Source organism: Elgaria multicarinata, chromosome 12, assembly GCF_023053635.1.
Source record: "Elgaria multicarinata webbii isolate HBS135686 ecotype San Diego chromosome 12, rElgMul1.1.pri, whole genome shotgun sequence".
In the NCBI taxonomy this organism is placed as follows: domain Eukaryota; kingdom Metazoa; phylum Chordata; class Lepidosauria; order Squamata; family Anguidae; genus Elgaria; species Elgaria multicarinata.
Genome location: NC_086182.1, coordinates 32068423 through 32086590, shown reverse-complemented (window position 1 = coordinate 32086590; position 18168 = coordinate 32068423). Strand labels below are relative to the sequence as shown.

General features: G+C 42.6%; 1 protein-coding gene across 3 annotated transcripts in view; it reads left to right on the top strand.

Annotated features, from left to right (window-relative positions):
• DIXDC1 (DIX domain containing 1) overlaps nt 1-18168 on the top strand; it is a 309778-nt gene that overhangs the window by 235516 nt on the left and 56094 nt on the right. The window contains exon 2 of one of the 3 annotated variants that reach the window (XM_063139351.1): nt 15435-15605. In XM_063139351.1, coding sequence (XP_062995421.1) covers nt 15546-15605 — 60 coding nt within the window. In that variant the 5' untranslated portion in view covers nt 15435-15545. Of the gene's footprint in view, nt 1-15369; nt 15606-18168 lie in introns of those variants that run through there. The other 2 variants (XM_063139350.1, XM_063139352.1) reach the window with 2 other exon arrangements.

The window sequence follows — 18168 nt, the reverse complement described above, 5'->3', positions numbered from 1 at the left end:
AGAAATAATTATTAAAATTTAAATAAAAATACACTACTGCTCATCAAAGCTGCAAAGACTCTAACCAGCTGAGTGTCTGTGCTGTGTTGTTGGGCAAATTCAAAGCACCTGCTCTTTAAACCAGATTACACGACATTAAATAATACATTAACAGGGTGACCATATGAAAAGGAGGACAGGGCTCCTGTATCTTTAACAGTTGTATTGAAAAGGAAATTTCAGCAGGTATCATTTGCATAGACGGGGAACTTGGGGAAATTTCCTCTTCGTCACAGCAGTTAAAGCTGCAGATGCCCTGCCCTCTTTTAAATCTGGTCACTCTAGTATAGCTCCTGCACCTTTAAGTGTTGTGATGAAGAGGGAGTTTCACCAGGTTCTCCATATATACAAATGACACCTGCTGAAATTCCCTTTTCTATGCAACTGTTAAAGATACAGGAGCCCTGTCCTCCTTTTCAAATGGTCACCCTACATTATAATACAACTCAGTCTTAAAAAAAACGATGTTCAAAATTTAATACCATTTAAATAACTAAAAACAATTTCAGTAAGCAATGCTGGCTGGGGAATTTGGGGAGTTGCAGGACTTTTTTTTTCTAAACAAGCACAGGATTGCACCCTTAGTTGTGCTTGGAATAGACCCATTGAAATCAATGGAGCAAGTTAGGGGTCATCTACACCAAGCAGAATATTCCACTATGAAAGTGGTATATACGAGGGAGGAGCCACCCTACTGCTTTATTAGGGTGACCATATGAAAAGGAAGACAGGGCTCCTGTATCTTTCACAGTTGTATTGAAAAGGAAACTTCAGCAGGTGTCGTTTGTATATATGGGGAACCTGGTGAAATTTCCTCTTCTTCACAACAGTTAAAGCTGCAGGTGCCCTGCCTTCTTTTAAATCTGGTCGCTCTAGTATAGCTCCTGCAGCTTTAACGGTTGTGATGAAGAGGAAATTTCACCAGGTTCTCCATATATACAAATGACACCTGCTGAAATTCCCTTTTCTATGCAACTGTTAAAGATACAGGAGCCCTGTCCTTTTCATATGGTCACCCTACCTTATATACAAATGACACCTGCTGAAATGCCCTTTTCTATGCAACTGTTAAAGATACAGGAGCCCTGTCCTCCTTTTTATAGGGTCACCTTAGCTTTATAGCGGTGTTGAAGTGCACTGGTGTTTGGGCCCATTGACACATGCCATCTATTGCTTTCATACCGCTATATCCTGCTTGGTGTGGCTCCTGCCTTTTTAATACTGCTTTCATAGTGGAATATCTTGCTTGGTGTAAATGAGCCCTTAGTCAGGGCTGACTTAAGTCCCATTGATTTCAAGAGGCCAATCTACACCAAGCAGGATATCACACTTTTAAAACAGTATGAAAACTGTATATGTAATGTGTCCTGGGCCTGAACCGTTGTCATAACCCTTATAAACCGTTATAAGCCGTAGTGTAGATCCTGACTGGTCTAAGCATGACGTAAGTAAGATCTGGATCCAACCTAAGGTGTGGAACATAAAATGAATAAAAATGCAAAGGCTGAAAACAACATTAAAAATGTAAAAGCGCTATGGAAACAAAGAGCGTTGAGAAATATGTCAGTAAGAATAAAAGAGAATTACTTTAAAATTATATGGAGGTGGTACCTAACCCCGGTTAGATTAAATAAGTTAAATAATCAGCACTCAGCAAATTGTTGGAGAGGATGTAGGGGAAAGGAATGTATTTACATATGTGGTGGGAATGCAAATATGTACAAAAATTGTGGAAGATGGTGTTTTTGGAGATTGAAGAAATTGTGGGAATGAAGATAGAACGAACACCAAAAGTTGCATTACTGTCACTATTTGAAGATTTAAAATGTAAAAAAGAAATTAAGGAATTGATAACGAATTTGCTGACTGCAGCAAGATTGATTGTAGCTAGGAACTGGAAGATTCAAGGGGATTATTGTATTGAAGAATGGTACAAAGAAGTATGGGATATAGCTATTCATGATAAATTGACTTGTAATATTAAACTGAGAAGAGGCATAGCTAAAACAAATGATTTTGAAGGAACTTGGAAACAGTTCCTAATATTTGTTTTCTAAGGGAAGTGGGAAACCGCCAGCAGAAGAAAGTATGAGATTTTGGAATCAGGAATGAGATCCCGAGGTGTGTGTGGGGTGCTTATATGTTAAGTTTGATTATGTTATATAGATATGATATTAATGTTATTCAACATTTATGTAGTATGTTGTTTCTTTAATTGTAATGGTGTATGTTTAAGTATTGTAGAAAATAAAAAATATATTTTTAAAACAAATGTAAAAGCGCCTTCTGGAAATAGGCCAGAGGGTCTGGTCTGTCAGGCGGGGAATTCCTTCACGCACATTCGCCTCACAGAGGAGCGAAACCCTCGCAGGCCGCCAGGCGGGGACTAGGCCGCAGCGCCCGTCTCCATGGCGACGGGAAAGCGCCGGCGGAGCTGCGGCCTGGGAGCGGAGCTCGGCCGAGGTGAGCGAGCACCTTCCCGGGAGGGAGGCTGCATGGGGCCCGGTTGAAAGGTGCTGCTGCTTCGCGAAGGTGGGTAAGGTAGCCACGACGCCGGGGTGTAGGCCTTTCTCCCCCTCAAGTGACCCCCCTCCCCTCAGGCATGGCCCCACATCTCCCAGAGGAGCCAGCACACTGCGCCCCCAAATACAGGCGACCCCCAATAAAGCGACCCCTTAGCTTCTGTTAGACAAATAGCCTTGTTCTTTCTTCCAAGGGTTGGATCCCGTAGAAAGGCACAGACCTCCAAAGAGATTATAAGAGATTTATTGAAATTTGCAACTTTGGTAGGGTGACCCTATGAAAAGGAGGACAGGGCTCCTGTATCTTTAACTGTTGTATTGCAAAGGGAATTTCTGCAGGTGTCATTTGTATATATAGGGAACCTGGTGAAATTTCCCCTTCATCACAACATTAAAGCTGCAGGAGCTATACTAGAGTGACCAGATTTAAAAGCGGGCAGGGCTCCTGCAGCTTTCACTGTGGTGATGAAGAGGGAATTTCACCAGGGCCCAATCTACACCAAGCAGGATATAACACTTTAAAAACCTTATGAAAACTAGGGTGACCATATGAAAAGGAGGACAGGGCTCCTGTATCTTTAACAGTTGTATTGAAAAGGGAATTTCTGCAGGTGTCATTTGTATATATGGAGAACCTGGTGAAATTCCCTCTTCATCACAACAGTTAAAGCTGCAGGTGCCCTGTCCTCTTTTAAAATGGTCACTCTAGTATAGCTCCTGCAGCTTTAACTGTGAAGATGAAGAGGAAATTTCACCAGGTTCTCCATATGTACAAATGACAACTGCAGAAATTCCCTTTACTATGCAACTGTTAAAGATACAGGAGCCCTGTCCTCCTTTTCATATGGTCACCCTAAACTTTGGTGCAAAGGGCAGTAAAAGCAGTTCGGACCCTGTTTACAGATAGTAAAACATTTTTATACTTCTAGCTAGTATCCCCCTTCCTCCCCCTCCTCTTTGTTTCATCAAGAGGCGGGCTGGAGTTGGTTTGAGCTAGGTGCTTTTTACTAATTGGATTGATTAATTGCTATGACATAGTCTCTAATATAATACAACTTTGGAATGCTTGCTTGTTAGCAGCTCCAGATAAGGTACTAGGCTACATCCTGTTCCTTTGAAGAGCGTTCTGCTTAACTTGGCTCCAGCTACTTTGAAGATGCAGCTAAGAGAAAAACAGCAGAAGGTTACAAATAGGGCATACCCATCATGCACAGCAATCATTTCCAAAATGGAGTCACTTTTGCTAACACTTCCACTCCACCCAACTCTCAGCACAACTTTCCCCATCAGTAACAGCACGAAGTCTGGTGGGAAAGGGCAGGAAGAAGAGGGTGGGGTGGGGTGGCGTGGATTATACAGTTCTGCACACAAAATATATAAATAAAGCACCACACCACCACCACCGACTCGAAATGTTATTTGCAAATTGTTACGAAAAAGGGCAATACAAGGGTTGGAGGCACTTGGAAGGTTCTGCATATCTCCAGCATTTCCCTTTCTGTCCTCCTGCAAAATTACTTAGGGCACAATTCTATGCATGCTTAGACAGAAAGAAAAATAAAAGCCCTAAAACTCCCAGCATTTCCCAACCAGCAGTGCTGCAATGCTGGGAGTTGTAGGAGCTTTTTTTCTGTCTAAATGTGCATAGGGTTGTGCCCTGATTTTATTTCATAGAATCATAGAATAGCAGAGTTGGAAGGGACCTACAAGGCCATCGAGTCCAACCCCCTGCTCAATGCAGGAATCCACCCTAAAGCATCCCCGACAGATGGTTGTCCAGCTGCCTCTTGAAGGCCTCTAGTGTGGGAGAGGCCACAACCTCCCTAAGTAACTGGTCCCATTGTCGTACTGCTCTAACAGTCAGGAAGTTTTTCCTGAAGTCCAGCCAGAATCTGGCTTCCTTTAACTTGAGACCGTTATTCCGTGTCCTGCACTCTGGGAGGATTGAGAAGAGATCCTGGCCCTCCTCTGTGTGACAACCTTTTAAGTCTTTGAAGAGTGCTATCATGTCTCCCCTCAATCTTCTCTTCTCCAGGCTAAACATGCCCAGTTCTTTCAGTCTCTTTTAATAGGGCTTTGTTTCCAGACCCCTGATCATCCTGGTTGCCCTCCTCTGAACCCGCTCCAGCTTGTTTGCGTCCTTCTTGAATTGTGGAGCCCAGAACTGGACACAATACTCTAGATGAGGCCTAACCAGGGCCGAATAGAGAGGAACCGGTACCTCACGCGATTGGGAAGCTATACTTCTATTAATGCAGCCCAAAATAGCATTTGCCTTTCTTGCAGCCACATCGCACTGTTGGCTCATATTCAGCTTGTTGCTATCACACTCTTCCAGTTAAAAGCCTTTAAGGGCGCAAGCCTGTGCATGTTTAGACAGAAAAAAGCCCTACTACAACTTCCATGCCGGTTGGAGCATGCTGGGAACTGTAGGACTTCTTTTCTATCTAAATATGCATAGGATTGCAACCTAAAAAACTTAAACACATTAGGTACTGGAAAATTTAAATGGAAGGTGACAAATCCATGTGTATATGTGCGAAGGATACTAGGGACAAACTTCTCATCCCCTCATTAAATTAGGGCATGTTTGTTCTTTCCAATGAAGAGTATTTTAGCTGGAAAAGGCACTATCTATCCTCATTGATATAAGCATGCAAAATGACCTCTAGATATAAGATTGATTCGATTTTAAATTATATTCCACTTCCCCACAGAAAAGTGCGCTCAAAAATGACTCGCAATACACAGAAACAACAATGCAGTAATACCGGCATTGGTGCACATCTTCCCAATATGCGGCTGCTGGATTAGTAGTTATCTGTTTTCCATGTTTTTATCCAAATCTAAGAACTTTACTATGCTGAATTTTGAAATGTTTAACGTTTTTAATATTTAGAGTTCTTGGGAGCATATTGAAAATATCAAGATGTATTGGTATATATATGTAAGAATATTGTGCATTAGCCACGAAATGTGAGTGTTGATGTCAAAATTGTGTGACAGCCAAGCTGCTGCATGAGTGTTATGTATTTTTTGATTGAGTTCACACAACACAACAAGCCTGCAACAAGCAAGAGTTCTGGGTTCGGATGTCACATCAAACAATCCAGGAACAGGGTGTGCATGGGTTTTTGTTTAAAGTTGATTCAAAGCGGAAGTGACAAACACATGGGCCTTAGCTAGACCTAAGGTTTATCCCGGGATCATTCCTGCCTGCTCCTGGGATATCCTGTGTGTCATTTACATGAACAGGGATGACCCCGGGACAATCCCGGGATAAACCTTAGGTCTAGCTAAGGCCGTGATTATTTTATTGTTTTACTTCGTACAGCACCATGTACACTGATGGTGCTATATAAATAAATACTACTACTACTACTACTAATAATAATAATAATAATGCAAGGCAGTGCGCTCATTCCCTGCTTATGGCCCTGCCAATTCATGGGTTGAACAACCCATGAACTGGTGTTACATGTAAACCAGGTCAGTGATCTCTGGATTCAAAGTCTATCTAGTCTTCAGTATTAATTAGTCTTATCAATTACTTCTTACTTTGAATCACTGGTGTCAGATATGCCAAATCCCAGAGAATAGGGTTTGAAAGTAGGGGAATTTTGTCAGGCATGTGGAAGAATGTAGGTATGTTCTGTTAGTTTAACACAGCAAATCTTCTTACACTCTCCCTGGCATCCCCTTGTCTTCCTGTTGTTTGCTGCAGGTTGTAGAGAAGACATCTCTTGTAAAAACTGAAAATGGACTGTTATTTGCTGCCGCAGTATTGTTACTCCTTCCAAATAGCAGTGCTTCAGTCTTCCTGACAGAGCTTCCTAAGGGCTGAAATGGGGACCCCTGTCAAAACAGAACCTCGTAATTTGTCACAGCCAACTGAAACTTCGGTAAGGATTGGGGGAATTAAAGGTTTGAAGGATATATCTTATAACTTTTCCATCCAAAGCACTGTAATTTTTCTTGCCTTGTTTGGTCTTCGATCTCTCTGTAACGAGATAGTATAGTAGAGATAAGTAGAAAATGGCTTTAGCTTTGAACTATTTCCCACAAAAAGTACTCGATTTCTTATTTACATAGGGCAACCAACTGTCTCACATTTCCAAAATATATAGTAATACAAACTGGGCTGTAGGTGTTGGACTGTGACGTGTTTCTTGTTGGGTTGTTCCTCTGGCTTGTTGTGGGAGAGATAAGCATTATTATTATTATTATTATTATTATTATTGATTTTATTACCCGCTTCTCCCTCTGGATCGAGGCGGGGAACAACACTAAATAAAATATAATACATAAAATTAGTTAAAAGAGCATATAAAACCAATACAATATTAAAATAACAATCATAGCATCTTAAAATTCTTAGGTTTAAAGTTCATCTGGGTAGGCCTGCTGGAAGAGACTAGTCTTTACGGCTGTCTTAAACTCAGAGAGAGAATTAAGCTGACGAATCTCCTCTGGCAGGCCATTCCACAGCCTGAGGGCGGCAGAAGAAAAGGTCTTCTGGGTAACAGTTGCCAGCCTAGTTGTGGCTGACTGGAGTAAACCCTTCCCAGAGGACCTGAGTATGCAGGGTGGATTGTATGGGAGGAGGCGATCCCGCCTGAGTTCAATCCCAGCGGAAGCTGGTTTCAGGCAGCTGGCTCGGGTCGACTCAGCCTTCCATCCTCCTGAGGTCGGTAAAATGAGTAACCAGCTAGCTGGGGGAAAGGTAATCACGGCCGGGGAAGGCAACGGCAAACCACCCCGCTATAAGGCCTGCCAAGAAAACGTCAGCGAAAGCTGGCGTCCCTCCAAGAGTCAGTAATGACTCAGTGCTTGCACGAGAGGTTCCTTTCCTTTTTTTCCTTATACTTCGCCAGAAACTAATTGGCAGCCAGTGAAGTTATTTTAAAGTTGGTGTAATATGGTCACCCTGAGGTGTACTGGTGGCCAACCTGGCTGCCATATTTTGATCTAGTTGAAGTTTCCGGACTAGGCACAAAGGTAACCCTATGTAGAGTGCATTGCAGAAGTCGAGCCGTGAAGTTACCAGCACATGCACTGCCGTCTTTAGATCTTCCAACTCTAGGAAGGGGCGCAGCTGGTGTATCAGCCAAAGCTGATAGTAGGCACTCCTGGCCGTTGCATCTAACTGGGCTGTCAAGCTGCGAACACAGTCTTTCAGGAGGAGCGCGACCCCATCCAGAACTGGTTGACACATCTCCAAATCCAGGTTAGGGCCCTTGACAGTAAGCACCTCCGTCTTGTCTGGATTCAGCTTCAGTTTGTTTTTCATAAAGTTCCTGGTTCACATGTAAACCATAGATGGAAGGTCTGTGGATTGTTCGGCCAATCCAGCTTGCAACAGGAGGAGCATCACGATAACCCAGAATTTTAAAAAATGGTGGGTTGTTGTGATGTGCAAAACAGGCTAGTGAATAGTGATCACTGTTACTGTCAGATGTTGATAATGGCAAAGGTACTTGAAATGGTTTTCTTTATGTTACTATTTGTGTATACAGGATCTTCAAAGAGGTTAGGTTTGTTTACAGCTCTAATAGGAAAGCGGATTCTTCATATGTCAAGGATTCTTCATACCTCAGTTCCTGATGAGGGGACAAATGGGATGATAGTGCCCTGGTTATGAGCACTCAGAAACATCTGGTCAGTTACTCTTGGAAATAGAATGCTAAATTAGATGGACCTGATTTGATGCAGTGACACAATTCTTAAGTTCTTACAATGGGACAGTATATCACAATTAGAAGATTAAACAATTTTGTACTTTGTCCTGTTTTCACTTGCTTGCATCGAGGGTGCTATCTATACTTACGGTTGAAAGCACTGAATGACATAAGGGCGATTTCTGAAGTCACAACAGCAACCTTTATCCATTGTTGGATATGAACATGGCGTTAGTACAACACTCTACTACAGATCATGCTTCTGCACATAGAGATACAGTTTTGTATTTGAGTGAACTAGCAATAGATGCCATTTATTGGAAAGTCAACATCATTTTTTGAGGGAATTACTTGCAGGTTAATTTATGCTTTGAATAAACTGAGAAGCTGGAGCTACTATGTAGTTTAATAATGAGGAGAGAGGACTAAAAGTGTCATGCGTGGAATAAGAAGAGCATTGTGTTTCAAATAACTTGCAAAGATTTTGTCCATGATTGACGTGAAGTTCTTCATTAGTGAGCGAGAACATACATTTCCTTGAAATTGGCCACCAGAGGTCACTATCGTCAACCAATAGCAATTTTCTTTTGAAGGGAAGGTCACAGGTGGCCAATCCAGACAAAATAGCTCCCATAAAACCCTTGCTTGATTTCCTATATTTGTATTCACTTGTGGCTGTTTTAAGTGACAGCTTTTATAATGAAGACTTTTCATTATAAGAGCTGAACGTTGGAGTTTTGTGTAATTGTGCGTTTGGGCTATAGCTTGTGCCTGGGAATGGGACAGGGAGTTCTGTTGTGGGTGGGTGTTGTACAGGATGCCTGAAAATGGTGATGCGGTCTTTATGTGGAGACTGAAAAAGACTGAAATCTGCCATGCAAACAGGGATGGGGAGAACAGCTGGAACAGCTGTACAAGAACACATTTACAATTCCCAAAGCATTTCCCTTCTGCAGTTTTATCCTGCAAATCCTTGACCTAGAAGTAATATTATATCTGGATACATTCTGAGCATTAGCAAGGCCACACATTATTTATTTTTCTATTGCACATTTGATTGTAAAATCCTTCCAGCACTGAAAAGGGACTAAGAACTTATTCTCTTAGTTGTTTTTTTGTACAGTAAAATATATAAATGGGTTTACTTATCTCTGCTACAGGGTCTGGGAGAGATGGTATTCAGAGTTGAAATCTGTTTTGGTGTTTATTATTTCTAAGGCGCTTGAAAGTTATTTGATTTTAGCTCTAATTCAGATTTGCAGTGTTTTGCTGTCTTAACAGGGTGCCAGATTGATAGCACTACATTCTGTGTTGTATTCCAAACACAGAGTCAAGCTTATATGAGGGTCTAATTCTCTAATAGTGGAAGCTGGTTGTACACCATACCAAAAATCCACTGGCTGATTAAATATTTACTCCATATTGCATGACACTTTTCTCAGATACTAGGTAAGTCAGTAGAGAACAGGTACTCTGGCCATTGTAACTTCTAAGCAGTTTAATCATTTTCTTCTAAAGATCTAGAGCTCCTTTAGACAGGGGGAAATTGTGTTCCCTTACCATAGCTCTGCTTCCTGCTTCTTTTCTGCATTTGCATGAGGAAGAGACCAGCGACCATCCAGCCCATACATTTGAATGGGACAGCGCCCTCTAGTGGGTGTTTTATAGCGCAACTTTGTCTGTACATGGCTGGAAAACCCAACAAATACCAATGTATTTCAGAAGAGTCAGGTTTTCTGAGGTTTATTTTTTACCGCTAAAACTGGGGAATGGAGCGGGAGACTCACAGGAGGCTGACGGTGGCGTCAAAATGATCCACAAACATCCGTGAGTGGCCAGTCACAAACATGCTATAAAACACTTGTTTAAAGAAGCTCCTAATGTTACAGCACCTTGGGGGTCTGTTGGGGTTTAGTAACTGAGGCTTAGAGACTGACTTGGCCAGGGCTGTGTATGGCCAAATCAGATGCAACACTAAATGCATCACTTGAAGTTGAGTCTTTTTTTTTAAGTAGCTAACTTGTGTGTGTGTGTGTGTGTGTGTGTGTTGTTGGACTACAGGTTGTTGGTTTTTTTAAACAAAACCTTTTCCTCCTCCATTGTGGTCTTGATGAAAACCATCCCCATCCCATCCCATTAGCCCCATTGGCTTCCATCCCAGGGCAAATAGCAGTAGTGGGGTGGGAGTGATTTTTGTCGGGGCAATGGCAGGGGAGAAAAGCTTAAATCATTCTTCCTGCGCTGCAGACCTGATGAAAATCAGGCCTCAAGCAGCGACTATTAAAAACAAAAATGAAGACAGTACTTCAGGTGATGTGTAGGACATCATGTCTCGTTTCGCCCTTAGTGAGTCCAGCTCATTTAATTTTGCTAACCGTGATTCCTTCTTTCTGGATGTCTTGCAAATGAAACAAATAAACAACTAGAACAATAATATTCACAACAAAATAATTAGAATAACGACGAATAACAACAAAATCAAAAGACTGCAGATAAAAGCGGCACAGATAAAATGGGGGAGTCTCAAGGTCTGGGAAAAGAAAAGGTTTCTTGGCAACCAGAAGTCAACTGAGGAGGTGCCAGGAGAGCCTCCCTGGGCTCGTTACCCCCATTGGATTGGGGCCTTGTGCTAGCAGAGGAGCACTGTGATAATTGTAGCCTCTGTCCCTTTTGCATGAGGCATTTCCATGCATAGCGTATTTTATTTATTTATTTATTATATTTTTATACCGCCCAATAGCCGAAGCTCTCTGGGCGGTTCACAAAAATTAAAACCATCATAAAACAACCAACAAGTTAAAAACACAAATACAAAATACTTGGCTTAGCGTACTTGGCTTCCCTTGTGAAATGGCATGAGTGTGGTGGCATGGAGCCACGGTTGCCTCCAGTCCAGCAGTCCCTGTTTTGTAAGGTTTTTCTGGGCAACCGTGCCATATGGGGACCTCATGCTAGAACTAGGGATTAGTATTTCAGATGGTTTATTACCCCCTCCCCTCCCAGTTCCACTTCTGTTGACAGCAAATTTGCATCGCAGACAGGCCAGAGAGTCTCTCTCCTGTGAGCTCATTTATTATGACTTCTAGAGCCGAATAAAAGGTTACATTGTCTGCTGCAACTTTAGCGGCAGAATAAGCTTTCCAGAGCAGCTGGCAGCATCCGCTGCTTTGGTCAGGCAAAATGTTTCCTTGCCTCTGCTCTGTAGGATGGAAGCACTGCTGGAGCACAGCCACACCAGGTCTAACTTTTAACGTTGCAATGCATTGTTCAAGTGCGTTCGATCCTTATGGTTCACAAAGTTAGAGTGCATTGCCCCATGTGCCTAATTGGGACCACTGCAGATTGGGGTACAGCGTGGCAGGGCCCATGCCTAGGGGTGCCAGTGGGCATGATTTCACTCAGATGGGGCAGGCATAACGTGTCCAACTCTGACAGCTCTATAAATTTCCTTGAAGCCTTCTCTGTATCAAGTGAAACGTTATTCCAACCCATTCCTTAATGTCCAGCCATGAGTCACTGTATTTGCTTCTTTTAAAATCTGTTTTAAGTGTTTTATTTTGTTTTTATTTCCGTTTTATCTTGTACACCGCTCCGAAATTTTCAATGGGGAGCGGTATATAAATATTGTAAATAAATAATAATAAATAATATGAAGCCGGGTCAGTTCGCTAGTTAATAATCAAAGGCATAGCTTCTGACTCTAGGGACTTCCACAATTATCAACAGGATGAAACCTCATTAATGGGCTTCATTAATGCTCAGTGAAAACTCACTAATTTTGGTGGAACAGCAGATGCAAAACCTGTGGAAATATCCGAACAGCTGCCATGATCAATGGCTCCAACAAAAGTCTTTCAGGAGACCTTTGGAACTTGCTGCTCATGTCTTTCAAAACATGTGGTTTTCCTCACCAAATGTCCTCAGAGCAGGCATAGTAGGATGAAGCCAGACAGTCCCTGTTGCAGGAAAAAGGCACGGTTTTCTAGGAAATTCTCCTGCCCAAGCCTCACTGAAATGAACAGAGGTCTCCAATTCATTTCAAAGCTGCTTGTGAAGGAAAACTTCCTGAGAGGTCTTGCCCCAAAACAGTAAAGAGCAATAAATATTTTCTTCAAACTGCCTGGTTTCTCTCTGCTTCTGTTTTCTGCCTACCAAGGAATGTGTGTGTGTCGCTTAAGGATTGGGATAGATTTTGAATAACAGCTGGATTTTATATTTTCAAAATGGGATCAACCTTGTTTATTTGTTTCTTCTTTCCAGCAAGCTTTCAGAGGGTCCTAGGTGCAACCTGGACACATCTCTGTACTTTGTAGAGCCTAATTAGAGCCTGAATGTAGAGCCTGAATGTCAACAGAGTCCTCCTACTTTCCAGCTTAAAACTGTAACCAAATGCAGACTCCATGGCTTAAACACCAGCCACTCCCCCATCCACCTTCTGTTGTTGTTATTGCTTTGTTTACCCTTTGTCTGATGAAGGGTTCTGGTGAACTCAAAAGCTTGCACAGTATTTTGTGACCTTTGAATTGGCCTAACGCATGCATTAGGGTGATAAGGAATTTGGAAAAGTTCTTTTGGAATTTTTCTTTTGGCCCACGCAGCTACTTTTGCTTTTGATGTCTCATTTACATAAGAACAATTGCTTGATAATTAATTCTCATCCTAAAGTGTCAGCTTGCACAAAGCTTGATTCACGTCTAGAGGGCAGTTTGGCTCACCTTTTCTTCATTTTACCTGAAAAGGAGCTGTACACAAAGCCCAAAAGCTCATCCCCAACAGATGTTGGTTTGATAAGCAGCCTGATCTGCTGCTTCTGTTTCATAATTTGAACAGTGCATTGAAGGGATTAAATCCTGTGTGTACCTCCCTCATCACTTTGCTATCAATATTACTCAGTAGGATTATCTCAGTCTTTGTAGATTGGAAGGTTGGTTTATTCCTTCTCTGCCCCTTCCCCCCATACTTCTGATGTAGGGCAGGGGCTGCTATCCAAGCAAACTCCCCGCTCTGAAAATATCAGCCTCTGGATTGGAGAATTTATGGAAAATAGAGCATTTTAAAATGGTAAACTTCCAAAATTGTTAAGAACATTATTTCTATACACTAATATAGAAAAAATATAATGCACAATCTTCTTGCAGTCTGCCATAACAACAGTTCTGCATTTTTATTTTTCTTGTCTTGTTTTCTTTTTCTTTTTTAAATCAGGTTTCTAGTCCTTGTAGTATCAAAAGAGTTGGGCCACTTCTGCTAGAAGATGCCAGAAATAAAAATAAAAATGGCTGCTTGGGAGATGGAATTTCACTACTTCAGCTTGTGTTCTCTCCCTTGTCATTGCCTCATTTCCTGTCATTCTATGGCCTTAGCTAGACCTAAGGTTTATTCCCTGCCTGTTCCCGGGATCCCCTGTGTGTCATTTACATGAACAGGGATGACCCCGGGACAATCTCGGGATAAACCTTAGGTCTAGCTAAGGCCTATGTCCCCTATATTCTTACATGCTTTTTTTCTTACCCGCATCCTCATGCTTGGTCTTGTTTATTAACCCCTCAGCCGCAAATTTAAAACAAAACAAAACTTGATTGTGACATTGAGAATGAATGGTCAAAGTTAAGTGAATGTGTGGAAACAGCCTTTAAATTGTTTTATGGGTGCTCAGCATAGGACATTTATGAAACAACACCAGTATGTAATTCATACTTTTGGTTTTGTTCCATTACCTTGTGGTTTCTAATATTTGTGCTGTAATCCTGTGTACACTTATTTGGGAATGAGCCCCACTGAGTTTCTTCTGGGTAACCATGAATTGGATTGGACTGAAAGGCAGAAAAATGCTCCATTTTAAGTGTGTCATTTTGTTCAGGAATGTACAGCCAAGTTCACATGGTGAAATAGTTAACTAATGACTTCAATAGCGCGAGGAGGGGATTGTCCCACAGCTATTCTTGCATAATACCACATCTGGTTTTGTAAACTTAAGCAGTGTTAAGTATCCCCATCCCACTTTGTTCAGTGAAAGAGAAGGAGGAATGAAGTCATTGGTTGAGGAGAGTAGGCGTTTGTCTGCACCATCATGTTTTCACGCAATCTCGCCCTAAAAATATCACAAGGAGCTGTTGCTGGCTGCAGCTCATCACTCACTCTTGTTCCAGATCAGTATTCCACCTCATTGGTGCCTTAAAGATATCCACTTTCCCAATTTTATACCCCAGATAATTCACAAATGCTTTAAAAAAAAAAAGATGGAAGAAGTGGTGGGAGAACTCGTTAGGGTCACAAATGGAAGACAACATTGACTGGACCCCCATAAAAACCTGGTGGATGGGTGCTATAAAAGCGTCATCTGGAAACACCCATTCTCACAGAAGTATACTAAGCCCCATGCACTTTCTGTATGCTGCCGAATTATGTTTATTGGTGTAGAATGCACGCACAGCTATAGTTTTGCAAATTGAGCTCTATATTTAAAAATCCTAAGTGAAGGAAAGGTGTTGTGTTGGAAATGTGCGATAAACGTTAGTAGTACAATGCAATACTGTGCATGTTTACTCGGAAGTAAGTCCCAGTCCGTTCAGTTCGGTTTACTCTTAGGTAAGCACGCATAGGAATAACTTCAGTAACATGAAAGGCAACTTGACAAGGATGCTGATGAGGACACGCTTAATTTTTCCCTTCCCCCTCTCCCCTGCCCTTCTGTACTGTACTAATTTATTGCAATGGCCGAGTCTGGGAGAATGTTTTTAACTATACTTCAGCTTCCTTTAGTTGTTGTATTCATTGAAGAGATGGCTGTGAATCAGGTAATTTAGTTTGTTGCATCTGCACGAGCGTGCATTGGTTTCCAGCTTTTTGCAAAGTTTATCCCCGCAGGTTCAGAGTTGGGATTCGTTTTAGCCTGACTTCTTTTTCGACCACCCCTTCCTCCGTCTCACTGCTCACAGTCTGCTCTGTGTCAGATGGAGGGGCCAGCCTCTGGAAATAGGTTTCAGATGTTTTCCTTGTCCAGTTCCTGGGCCTGCACCGGCTAAGCCGAAGTGTTTCTATAGGAACAGAGCGGTGCGACATCTCTCTTGCTGCTCCCCCAGTGGCTCCCTCCTGAGCATGCCCAGTGCGCGTCTTGACTTTGGCTCAAGTATCCTGTTTGCAGTAACGGGCTGCACATATGGGACTATGAACGAGGTCCCCCATGAGCGGCAAGTCTTTGTCTTTAGGAGGAGGAGGAGGAGAAGGAGGAGGAGGTCGTGCCCCAGGCTGGAGGATTTGCTCTGTATGCTGCGAGAACTCAGCCCTTTGGGTGGGCTTCTGAAGAATGCTTGCCTGTTTGGCCCGGGGAAATTTATTGGATATTCTGCATGAGGGCTTCACGGAGGTAAATAAAACAGCATTTTTCCTTCCGTTGCAGCTCTCACAAAGCCAAAGTCCTCTGTGATTGAAGCAGGAAAGAGATCCAGACCTCAGCATAAGGGGGAGAGAGTTGGGGGACTGGGGTGGAAGCACCGGGCGGCCTCGTTGATGCTTTGCAGGGCATCGTTAGTTTTAGAGAGTTTGTCTAAGTGATTCCTAGCTATCTGTTTATGCACCAAGGTTCAGCAGTATCTTTTGCTGTCCTATTCAGCAGTAATGTAAAGTCCAGTAAGTAAAGTGCAGCGTTGTAGAGTTGGCAGGTTCTCATTACCTTGATTAGTGTTTGAAATGCTGCTAGTAATGCTGTAAAGTCTACTTTATGGGCATCCAAGGTCCTTGAGTAGGAGCTTCTGTGTTAGTTGCTTTTATCCTTTTGCCATCTTGTTCTAACCAGTGGGAAAAATACTCAGAATAATTATTTCAGCGTCTGCAAGCACAGTGAGACAAGTTAAACCCCTTAGTAGGGGGAGGAGATTCCTGTCTGACCCTGGGTTGACGGTGGAGGGGGCCATCTCCTAGTCCATATTCCAAGCAATGAAGCGAAATGAGTTCAGTCTTCTCTGTTTGCTGCTTGCCTTTACCAAGGAACGTCACTGATATTGGTACAATTAAGTCAGTGCTGTTAGGGAAAGGCTTGTGTGTATGCAAGCCGAGAAGGCAGGAGACCTACATGAGACTTATACGCTTTATACTCGATGATCAGGATTAGCAGTTGTTTCCTTCCTCACCTGATGGAAGTCGCATTGCGTTGCTTACTCAACCTGGTGTCTTGTTTGGTTGCCTGTGGTCCCATTTCTGTCCGTTGTCAGTCTCTGCACATCGTGAACGTTTATGTACCCTTAATTAGAAACACAGATCTCTTTTGAGCGCAGCCAGCAAAATGGGGCTGGGAATTGTGCAAGGAGAACCTCAAACTTTATGGGGACCTTTCTCTCTCTTTAATTTTCTCTCAATGCTGTTTCCCCTTTCAGTCTGAATAGCCTGCTACCATTTATATGTTTTCTATTGGCAGCCTGCCCTTTAGTTTCTCCTTCTCCCTACCTTCTGGGATAGTGAGGGAGGAAGCGGAGCAATCCTGAAGGATATTTCCAGGATCTGTGGCCATTGACCAAGATCTGCTGTTCATCGTTTATAGTAACAAACAGTGGCACTTACTTCCAAGAAAATATGCGTACAAATGGGCTTCATGGGAGAAAATGACTTGCCTGAGGCTAGCCAGAGTTCACTGTAGACAAATAGTCAAGGCATCTGCCAATAACATTTAAATTTGTATGTGAAAGTCTTGCAAATAAGTCTATCAAAGCTATTAGCCCACAAAATTTCTAGTCTACATTCCTACACGTGCCTATGTGGCCCAAAAGGATTTTTTGTGGGGAAGGGGGGACCCAAATTTGTAAAGTTTTCCTGCCTGATTCTCTGATGGCAGTTCTGACCACTTATGACATTTGACCAGGTGAACAGCTATTTGCAAGCCTAGTCTACACATTTCCCCAGTGATAAAATGTCGTCGTTGGACTGTCAGAAGCATTCCCTCAGTTGGAAACTCTGCTATCAGGAAAGACATTTGGATCCCCTGCAGCAAATGAAGAACAACAGTTGTGGATTATCTGGAATGGCCCCATGCCCTCACAATGTCTAAAATCAGACCAAAGTATCCTCTTAAGTAGACCATCAAAACACTCTATTCGAACAATAAGGACACATAGCTGTTCTTGGTGGCTGTTGACCAGCTGTGGAATTTCTTCCTTTGGTTAGTCTTAGCTCAGCCTTTCTCAACCTGAGGCGCTCCAGATGTGTTGGAGTACAACTCCCAGAATGCCCCAGCCAGCTCTGCTGGCTGGGGCATTCTGGGAGATGCAGTCCAACACATCTGGAGCGCCCCAGGTTGAGAAAGGCTGGTCTTAGCTAGACCATGAGCATATCCTGGATGTGATGTAACACTTCCCTGTTGGATCTGTAGTGGCTGGGGATAAATAGGTATTCATTTTTGCAATATATTTTAAGTGAAGCTTTTGCCCCCATTTTAAGGTGCAACACCTCAGGTATAAGGAGCAAGGCTGCTTGGCTATTGGTATCACACTTACAATTAGAATGAAAAACAAGGAGCTGTGATTTGTAATCATGTTCTTTCATCCACTAGGAAAAAAAGGAAGGAGAGCTCTAGGTGCCAAACACTGTAAATAATACAAACCCATGGTAGGCATATAACCAAAATCTCTAATCAGAAGGGAATCCTGTCATTGGGAGGCTTCTGAATCTTCAAATTGGAACAGTTCCACCTGAGCTATACGAATTGCCTGAAAGGTAAATTGGGGCCTTAGCTAGACCTAAGATTTATCCCGGGATCATCCCGGGGTCGTCCCTGCCTACTCCCGGGATCCCCTGTGTGTCATTTACATGAACAGGGATGACCTTGGGACGATCCCAGGATAAACCTTAGGTCTAGCTAAGGCCTGTGTCTAATGTGATGTAGATGTGAATTATCAAATCTTAAACAGGTGTTTGTATCTGTGGGTTTCCTGTATATA